Consider the following 11065-nt stretch of genomic DNA (forward strand, 5'->3'; position numbering starts at 1 on the left):
GGCACAAACAGAAAACATTTCATTATCCAGAAGAATGACCTGATAAGGCCCTGTAAGCAGCTGGCTCTCCCGGTGGCATTGACTGGCTTCCTGATTTTGTTTCTGTGCTGACTGAGAAGAGGCATTACAAAATAACAGAATTAAACCAAACAAAATCTTTCTTAGTAGGTGCTAAACGGGTCAAATCCTAATTTGTGTCTACATGTGGTAGCAGGAAGCTGCAGCTCAGCCTCTCTCACAGAGAGCTTAGATTCCATAACCCCCCACCCCCAACCCCCAAAAAACAACAAAAACCCAGCCTCTCCTGTAAGTTTTGGCCATGTCCCAAATGCACTTGACCTGGTGCCTGAGGTGCTCTCGTTTGGTGGTAAGGGCTCATGTTTATGGAGTACCTCATGATTTGAAAACATGAAATTTGTACAAGGGCTCTATGTATTGTACACCTAGAAAACTGAGCCTCAGCACATGATGCTTCACTTCCTATGGCTTTATTCTCACCTACTGCAAACAGGCTTTCTCTACTCAATGGGAGATGTGGTTGCTAGCAGACCCTGGTTTCTTAGTGACAGATTAGTGACACCAGAGAGGAGAAGACTTCTCTCCCTCACTTCAGAATATAAAAAATTCAGGGAAAGGCTCTGGTAGACTTACCCCTGACCAATCACTGAAGTTTCCAGATGGAAGTCAGATGGTTGGACAGGCTTGAGTCCAGTAGGTCCCAGGGATCTGGTCCCAGTAAATTACATGACAGGAAATGGAGGAAAAGTTTTTCCCTCAAAGGTACATAGCAGATAATTAGGGAAAATGGTTCTAAGCACATGAAAATGAGACATGTTCATGAGACATGCTGAACTCTGATGAGAGCCAGACACTCCACAAGGTGCTGGACAGATGCTACGAATTTTGATCTCCAAAATAACATTTACTGTAGGCATCATCATCCCCATTTTAACTGATGAGGGAATTGACAAGTTCTTTCCAGAGAGAGGAGTCAGAATGCCAGGAGAAGCTCCAACCCCAAATCATGTGTCAACTCCCCTTTCTTCCAATGGATGAATATGGATAAGAGCAGTAATTTATTCCTTCTTTTGTAGCAATGGGAGTTTTATTCTATAATTAATGATTTCTTGAACCTGGCTTATAAAGGGTCATGCCTGTGGTGGTACTTGGAGCATAGAGCTCTCTGGAGTGACCATAGTGTGGGGTGGGAGAGGACAACCTAAGGCCTCAGGGCCCCAAGGGCAATGGGTAGAGGAGAGTTGGTAGGCTCCTGAGCATCCCAGCCAACTTTGTCACTTTACCCAGGGGTCTGTTATTTATCTGTTTATCCACACATTCAGCAAAACTACATGTATTGACAATCTACTTCAGGATACTGTTTTAAGGATACATGGTAAAACTTTCCATTGTCTAAGAAGCTCACAGTCACCAGGGAGGAGAAGCAAGTATACTATGACAATGCACTAGTCGGTGCAGTGACAAGGCCATGCCAGGTGTGGGAAAGCTAACCCAGTGGGCAGGCAAGGCTTCACACAGGAAGAAACATTTGAGCTGGGTCTATAACAATGATTAGAAAGAAGTGCTAAGAGGTTGTAATTTACTTTAAAATATCCAGTATAGACAAGGTAATAGTATGTGCTAATTTATACTGAATTCTAGTGGTCAGTCAGTTGCCCTGATCAGAAATTGGTACTCCATATTATTTAATCAGAAGAGTCTCAGTATAGAGGTAAGGCCCAGACTCCAGCTTCCTTAAAGCAAAGGAAGCCAGAAGTTTTATTAGTTAAAATAGTGAATACTAAAAATGGTGTAATTATTGGCTTCTTAATTAGCATAATGGATGATATAAATGATCTTTTATTGATTAAATTAGTGGAATTTAATAAACAAGGTGTCCCCCAAAAATGAATACACACTTTAACAGCTGATAGCTCAATTATGAAAATCAAATGTATTTTAATAAACACTGCCTTTATATTATTCAAAGTGTGAGTATACATTTTTTTGGACACCCTATATGTGAATTCAATATACACTGGCTACAGTATTTCAGAGACCTTTCCAGCAGTCCATAATTAGAGTGTACAGATCTACTGTGGCTTTTAGCCTACATGGTAACACCTCAGTTCTTGGACTTAATTTGTCCAGGAAGGCTGCTCAAAGAGTGATTTGTTTGAAAACTGAATCATTTTTTCCCGTTGGAAATAATGTAAATTGAATTAATCCATTCCAGACCCACAAATGATTCCCCGTTTTAACCTTTCTTATATACAGTGAATGTCTAATATTTGATTTAATATTGAAATAAACACTTCTTTTTAAAAATTTATTGGACACCCTCTCCTAGCCTTAAACAAATCACTTTCAGCACTCCTTCCAGGGGTGTCTTTCAGGAGGTCAGTATGCAGTATTTTTGCTTTTTCATACCCTGGATGCTGTCACTGGCTAATTGCTTTTCATTTATCCAAATCAACAACAGTTTTTCTACCTCTTCAATTGCCTGTGATCATTGTTTTGTGAATACTTTCACACCCTTAGCAACATCAGCATTCTTGATGGCCTCTTTATGTTTTAAAATTGTGCTAATCCTCAATTTTGCCAGCAACAAAAGCATTCTCTCCTTTGTTGCCTGAGAGATGCTTTTTGTCATGCTGAGGTAGCATGAAAGGGTTGTCAGGTTGAAAACCAAAGTTTTGTTCTACAAACTAGACATTTTTTTTCCCATGAACAACTTGGTCTAGAACTGTATTGTTCTCGACGAGAGGTTTTCGAGAACCAAGATTTAACTGTGCTTTTAGCATTGTGCCTGAGGTTTGATACCTAAATGAAGGTTTGGAAGATTCTTGTTGCTGGTGGCATTACAAGAATAATAGGATCCTGCTTCTCCAATATTGGTGTGTCTTCTTCCAGTGAACCTTCTAGGGAAAATGATCGGCAGATCACCTCAAAAGGTACTGGACCTCCCAAGCTCACAGAAAAGAGGTCTTATGCTTCCTTGCTAAAATTTGTCTGATGAAAAGATATTATATATGGCAGAAATTGATCTTGAGAACTGATTTCATCATCATATAGTGAGAATTTGGGGTAAGGGGGCTCCCTTTACCTGCCCAAAAGATTGTGCCTGACCAAATTGGTTTAGGTCAATTTACCTCAAGGAGTTCAACTAGATAGTACAGGCAAAGAGGAGCTCTCTGGGCAGAAAAGACACTAGGGACCAAGGCAGGGCCATTCTCAGGGACTCATAAATAGGTGGGTTTGCCTGAGGTGAGATTATCAGGATGACAGCCAAGAATGCTTCCCTCCTCACTTCTATGCTCAGCTGAGTTTGGACCTCATTTCTTACACTAATACTATTGAAAATATGCCCAAGGATGATTCACCTCAGAATCACCTGGAAGCATAGATTCTGCTCTTAAAAATAAGCTCCCAAGCCATTTTTCACCCAGCAGAGCTTACTAATATGATGAGCCACGCAGGGCACTCAGCAGAGGAAGGAATATGTTGGTAGTGTAGTCGGACCCTATGGCAGCAGGATGGACTATGTTAGGGAGAGGTTTGATGTGAGACTCAGATATTGGTCAAGATTTTGGTGACAATCCAGATGATGGTTCTGAAAGGGCTGTGTATTAATTTAAAGAGACCTGTAGGTAACAACCAACTGGCCTGCAAGAGGGCTGGGTTTAGTGAGTCAGTGGGCTTACGATGACTGACAGACTTCTGGTGTGAAGCTAGGAGGGACAGTGATAGTAGCAAGTCTCTTTTGGGCTACTGTTGGTTCTGTTCCTTTTGTCCTGGGAATGCAGATGGCAGTTTACTGGCAGTTTTGTCACTCCCTGGGCCTGTTTGGGTTGCTGCTCCCACTGCCCACACCAATTTGAATTTTAGAAGTTCCCCAGATGGCTCCTGCCGTCCACCCTGCTCCTCCAGGCCTGTCAGTCCTGGTCATGCCTGGTGGATGAGAAATTCTAGAAAGTGTGATTCAAATGATTATAGCATTATCTGATAATATTCATGTAACGAGAAATTAAACCCTACACCATCACCTGCATTTAGTTCCTTAGGAAAAAAAAAAATAACACCCAATGTGGGTTATATAAAAGAAACAACAAGGGCAGTTTCCCTCCAATCACTGATGCCCCAAATCCCTGCCAGATGGCCAAGCAGAGCAGCTCATGTTTTAGCAAATGACAGAACCTCATTACGACACGATTTCATGTTTTAGATGCTATAGGCTTTTATACAAGGTGATGTTCATTTCGTAAACATGTATGACAACATAATGAATGCATGTAAGTGAAGTGTCCAAAGAAATGTAAAGCAATCAGTCAATTCTTTGCATATTTTATTTTTCATTTGTTGATATCCAACTCACACACATCTGGCGTATTTTACATCTTTGCAATAAAACATGGTTACAATAGCTTAAGGAATTTATATATCCAAAATATTCCACCATGATCTCAAGATGAAATGAACTTGTCTTCCAGATGTTCTGTGTCCTCCCAATTCTAAGCTACAAACTCAAGATATTGCTTACAGCCTGGTGATGAATAACTTAATCATTACTCTGATTTCCCACAATTTCAGGATTTCATAAATACAAACAACAATGAAAAAGGAATTCAGTTCTAAAACTTACTAGTACAGGTGAATAACAAATAAGTAATCACATAAATAAATAATGATATGTTTCTGGTGCAAAGTGCCAATAGAAAGAAACCATTATCCTGTTTTATCTTTTTAAATAAATGACTGCAAGTAAGTGTAAATTCTGAGAAAATTACATTCCTGTAACATGCCTCATAGCCCTACTGACACAATATGTACATCTATGACAATACAGTCACCAAATATACAAAGAAGAAACATAAATAAAGTGTATATACCCTTGGGTATATAACTTGATCAGTACAATGTATGGAAAATAATTTGATAGCCATAATTTTATATCATAAAAGATGAAGTGCCTTAGGAATGTGGCTTTAGGTGAGAATTTCACAGAAACCTAAAATAATAACTTTAGTTATTGTCATGATTAAGTCCAACTTGTTATTAAAGAAACTAAGCTATTCAAGAACCAAAGGGAAAAACAAAACAGCAAGAACAACAACAACCAAAAGGCATCAGATTCTCTTCCCCTAATGTAAAGAGATGAAGCCAGCAGATGACTCTGGAAGAAATGTCCAGAAGCTGGGAAGTCATTACTATTGAACTAATGATCATGACTCTATTTATACAATAAAAACCCAGACCTCATCCCTAATTCCCCTTTCTGCTGTGTCTTCAAATTATGATGGGTGGGGCTGAATTTTCTATGTATAAAGTACCAAAAAATGGCAAATAATGGCTTAGTATCCAAATGCTTTATGACCAAATTTCACTTGGAAGGGATGAATTTAGATTAAAAAGTACATACCATATTTTAGCGAAAATGTCAAAGATTACCGATTGATCCCAAATACAACCATTTTATATGAGCTGTGTCCTTGGACAGATCTTTCTGTTTCATAGTATGGATGCACCTTTTCCATCAAGACATCAGGGTTAAAGAGCATGCAAGTTGTAACTCCACAATAAAATTAAGAAACATTGTGGTTGTTTTTTTTATACAAGGTTTTACTTTTACAAAAGTATCCCTTTAAATAAGATGCATCTGATGTACAAAGTATCAAACATGTTTTTTTTTTCTTTCTCAGCTTGAAAAGAGGCTGGAAATGGGATGCGGGTTAGGTTCAGAGCTTAACTTCGTAACAACTGGACACGAGGTTCCTCAGAATTGTCAAAAGTCTCTTGTGCGTCTTACTACCTTTTCTCATTTAACCACAATATATGAAATAATTACCAAAACATTTCCCAATTCTTATAATTTACATGATAAAAGCTTGCTTGGTAGAAGCTGGTATTTATTCATGAAAAAATACACAAAGTAAAATGGCTGCTGACTACAATGTACAGCTATTGCTGGGTGTGATGGAATGTACATACGGAGGCGATGGAGACGAGTTTTTCCACCAGAGATATTGCCTTTCCATGCAGCACTTGTGCTCTCAGTTTTAACTTGGCTTTTGGTTCTTCATTTGTCTTCAGTATCTATTCTGGTGCTCATAATGCCACCGATTAAAATCTATATTGAAAGCTACAATGCTACCAGAAGCCATGCCAGTGATCAGAGTCCTGGGAAAGCAGAGATAGAATTAAGAGTGACACAAATCACACTGATGTGGTTGCTATTTTACACTAGACATGATCATGATCTCAAAGTTCACCACATCTCAAAGCATGTTCACCGAGATAGGATTAAAATGTATTTGTGGTTCTCATGAGTGAAGCTAAATCAACCCCACATACCTGAACTGCCAGACCAAGTATCGCTAAACATTTGATAGGACATCTTGTCAGATAAGCACTTCGAAGTATGCACCCTCAATATATGTTTATCTACCAATTCATAACTTATGTGAATGTGCTATAAGTCCAACATAGGGAATTATAAAATACAAAAATAACTGAAATTAAGGATGAGATTATTTTTGTTTTTATAAGGACATAGAAACTTGATAGTATCTGTCCTTAGTCCTCTTCAGTGATCCCTGACTCTACTGTGACTTTGCATATGCTGATTGACCCACCTCCCCACACCTAGAGAAAGCCTTTTCTACCCTCTCCACCCTTCAAGAAGTATCAGGTCTATTATTTTGTCCCTGCTGCTCTCACATACAATTTTGGTTATTTGAGCTCTTTGGGGCCAGTAATCTTATTATGTGTTGTATCCTGCTTAATCTATGATGGTGGTAGCAAATGTTTGCAACCTGAATATATGATGAATAAGTAAGAATATCAGAGAGAACAGTTCAACTACTTAAGAACACAAATTATTTCAAATACTTTAAAAACATTCTTGCATATATAAGTAATTACCCAGTAAGCCATTCCTATTTATTCATTAGTATAGACTACAGCATCTTAGAACACTCTAAGAATAATCTGCTTCAATTTTCTTTAAAAACAGTCTGAGCTGCAGATGAAATATCCCTTCTTCAAACTAAATTAAATTATGCTTTTTTTATTACTTCAATACCATTTTACTATATTATAAAGATGCTTTGTTAAATTTATTACATAAGCCTTAATATTTATAATATTTTAAAATCAATATTCTTATAAAGAATATACATATAGTTGAAAAAGTTGACTAATAAGCTTTTCTTTTTTCTGTTAAATAGAGGGTGGAGCAAAAGTAGGTTTACAGTTGTTCATATGGAAAACAATATAATAATTAATAAATAACAATATAAGAATAATCTTTGTTTCACATATTCACAACTATAAACCTACTTTTGCCCCTCCCTGTGTATAGCAAAACATGAGAAATTACATACCATATTAAAATTATACAGTTTTAATTTATTTTTAAAATTTAAGAATTTTAAGATTTTATATTCTAAATAGTTTTTTCACTAAATAATAAACCCAAAGGTGAATTTTAGGAAATAGCAAAATCCTGTTGCAAACTAAGGAACAATGAAAAATCATATTAATTAAGAAAAGATTGTAGTTCTCAGGGAAACACATAAAACTCAATAAAATAACATAATTGAGAAAAATGTAAATAAGAAAATGGGGTGGGGTTGTTTTGAGGAATGAGGAAATACCTTGCATCTTTTAAAGCAGGCGCCAACTGTAGTCTACACTGTAAATTTTTCTGGTAATTAGTTAGTGGGAAGTACGCCTGAAGCTGAAGCTCAGCTCTGCTGAAACTGTCTCCTTTACATCATGTAAGCCAGGGAGGCCTGGCTGAGCCTAGGGGAGGGTATGAGAGCAGAGATGTTGATGGGATTATTCTGTTTTGGGCAGTTTCTGGCTGTGCCTGTTCGTTTTCAGACTCCCTATTCCCTTTGTTTTCTTTTTGTTTTCTGTTTTCCTGTTGCCAGAATCTTCTATTACAGCACTTACTCTTCTCTTCAACTTACCCTTTTCTGAACTAGTCTTTCTTCCATCTGGATGCTGGAATCTTACAGCATGTTTCACCCTTGGTAGAATGTAAAGAACTTTCTATGACCATTCTCAAGTGATTACACTTCCCCTTGCGGCTCACCTCTGGTCATGGGATAAATCCATTGCTCTAATGCCAGCGTCACATCCGGGGTAAATGTACAGCTGCTTGAAGTCACAGGCCTGCCAGACTTCGACCACACCATTGTCCCCTCCAGTCACCAGGTTCTGGCCATCACTGCTCAGGAGAATTGCCTTCAGAAAAGGCAGAAAAATAGACATTTCTCCCAGTGTTTCCCAATCAGTGGTCAGTACTAAAAAGTACTCAATACAATTCCCTTGTAATTATTATCAACTTTTAGTCATTTGTCCAAGTTTTCTAAAGTCTGATCCATGGAATTTCCAATGTGGAATTCATCAAAGTTATTATATAAACAAAGGATCTTATTAAAACCAATTTATGTTACAAAATAACAGAAGTCCCAAAGAGAATATTATCAATCTAATCCAGGAAGAAGTTGAGAACGAAGTAACATGATGTTTTGTTAAGCCCCGAATATTAACAATGTTAAGACTTTTAGAACAAATGGCAGAAGCATATTTCAATACGGTTTTTAATAATGATAAACCAGGGATTACAATTTATTTGTGAGTGAAGGATAATTTGGTATATGTAATTTTGGTCTACGGTCCTAAAAGTAAGATTCTTTTCCAAAAACTCAGGGGATACAGCACTGACACAGCTGTTTAAAACTGTGTAAAAGGAGTTTTAAAAAATCTCTTTAAGAGTCTAACCTCTAATCAAACAGCAGCTATTATCTGCAAAGCCTAATTCACTGAATTAATTACTTGGGGTTAAATGAACTTTGGGTTTGTTCAAAGAATCCAGTCACCCTTGGTAGAATGTAAAGAACTTATATGAATTTATAGGTCTTTAAAACCAGCACATATTTATTGAATATCAGATAAATTCTATTATGACTCCTAATATAAATCACTTAAAATAGTTAATATTTAATCTGTTGGTTTTAGTCTCTATTTAGTACTAAACATGCAGATTTACCCGTGTTGAATCATTGATTTCCATTTGAGCCAAAAGCTTTCCATTAATACTGAAATTGCTGAATCGCCCTCGTTCGTAGTATATGATACAGTGGCCTTCACTGGAGACAGAAATCAAGCGCGGGAACAAGCAGTTTTCTGGTCCTTCAAGGGCTCTCAGCAAATCTCCAGTAATTGTGTGGACAAGGCAAGGGCCCTCTGCAGAATGGAGGGCATCAATGGCCAGAGTCATTGGTGATGACAAGTCACATATTAGCGACCATAAATCCGCAAACCATCCCTGGTATACACTCAGATGTGTGAAAGAAGGTAGACAATAAAGAAGAAGTATGCTGGCAAGAGCCAAGAGTCAATATTATGTTTGAATAGAACAAAAACAGAGAACTATTAAATAACACACACATATCTTCCAAAATTTTTATCCAGTTGGTCTTTTCCTCTATAAAAAGGATATAAATCATAGATTATGTGAGAATAAAAAACTATATGACCTCAAAATTTTTTCTTAATGTGCTTTTAAAAGTATTTTCTTTAAAGTTTAGAAGAATCATCAAAACAATTGCTAATTTTGTTTAGTGTATCAAAATTCAAACATTTGTATCACCTAAATACATTATTATCAGTATTAAGTTTTACATTTTCTATAGTCTATACATAAAATGTAAGAAGCAAATTAAAAATAATTAATCAAGTAATTCAGGTTATAGTTATGCTTTTCATCTTTTGAATAAATGAATTGTGAGGCAGGAATGTAAAAGTAGTATGGGGAGTGCCTTATTTGCTCCAATTGTGTTCTCCCCTGTAGAAATTGTGTTGATAAGATAAAAAATTTACAAACTCATAAAAATAATTTGTTAACATAGCTTGGTATGGCCTTCCCTGCCCATCTAAAAACCTACAAAAACTGTAGGTAAATTACATTTCTATTTTTCAATCAGTTTATTTAAGTAGGTACATATATTATAAAATAAGCGAAATTATAAAGCCATACCTAAGTCTCTTCCTGATTACTAAAGTAAAAGACATGTATTATAGAAAATACAGAAAATTAGAAAGAAAAATAGCATCACTTCTAAAGTCATCTGTCACCTACAGAAAATTAATGTTTCTTTCCTATGCCTACTGGCTTTTTTTTTTTTTAACTTTTCCAGGTAGAATGACATTACACGTATTGTTAGTATTTCTTTTTAATCAAAAAGACATTTATTGAAAATATTTTATGTGTAGATCTCTGAGTTATTTACTCTTAGATACAAAAATGAAGAAACCACCCTCCTCATACCTCCTATTTTTATGGATATGAGGCAAACAGAATAAGCTCCTAAAAACTAAACCTAGTCATCTCATCACCTTGCTTAGAAAACTTCAATAATTTCCCACTGTACTTATAATACAATAAAATAAATCACAAATCCTAGCGCCACTGGCCCCGCCCACCTCTTCAGCCTTCTTTCTCTTTAACTCTGTGGCATCATCACTCAGCCTCTTTGGTTTTCTTTCAGTTTCTCTAAAGACTAGGTTTCTTCCTGGCCCAGAGCCTTCCCATAAAGAACTGGTATATGAGCCAGAATTAGAACCCAAGTTTCCTGACTTTTCCTGACTTTTCCACTTCTGCTACAAAACACACCAAAAACCTAAGTTAGCAATTTTCAACTTTTTTCATCTCACGGCACACATAAACTAATTATAAAATTCTGCATGTAGCGGTGTGCCTGCCAGGGCACACCAGTTGAAAATAGTTGCCTTAAGTGATCATTTTTTCTTTTCTATAAACCTCTACCAGTCTCATTTAATTTGTGAATGGGACTCCCACCATGGCCACCTTCCCCTGTCTTCATCCTCCTTGATTTTTATATGTTAGTTTTAAAGGCTGCATCACATAGGAAGTGCTGCAGTTTCATTTTACAGCATTCTGGCTAGAATGCTGGTGACCACACTATATAACATAAAAGTTTATATATATATATATATATATATATATATATATATATATATGATATGAAAACATCAC

General features: G+C 36.6%; 1 protein-coding gene across 1 annotated transcript in view; it reads right to left on the reverse strand.

Moving 5' to 3' along the window:
* Window positions 1-4325: 4325 nt before the first annotated feature.
* Window positions 4326-11065, reverse strand: part of LOC102757400 (neurobeachin) — a gene marked incomplete at its 5' end in the record, with an annotated part of 81595 nt that continues 74855 nt past the window's right edge. Inside the window, 3 exons of the mRNA XM_006758652.2 lie at window positions 4326-6174; window positions 8096-8247; window positions 9056-9252. Coding sequence (XP_006758715.1) covers window positions 6084-6174; window positions 8096-8247; window positions 9056-9252 — 440 coding nt within the window. The remainder of the gene's footprint in view (window positions 6175-8095; window positions 8248-9055; window positions 9253-11065) is intronic.

Source organism: Myotis davidii, unplaced genomic scaffold (genome assembly GCF_000327345.1).
Source record: "Myotis davidii unplaced genomic scaffold, ASM32734v1 scaffold775, whole genome shotgun sequence".
Classification (NCBI taxonomy): Eukaryota; Metazoa; Chordata; class Mammalia; order Chiroptera; family Vespertilionidae; genus Myotis; species Myotis davidii.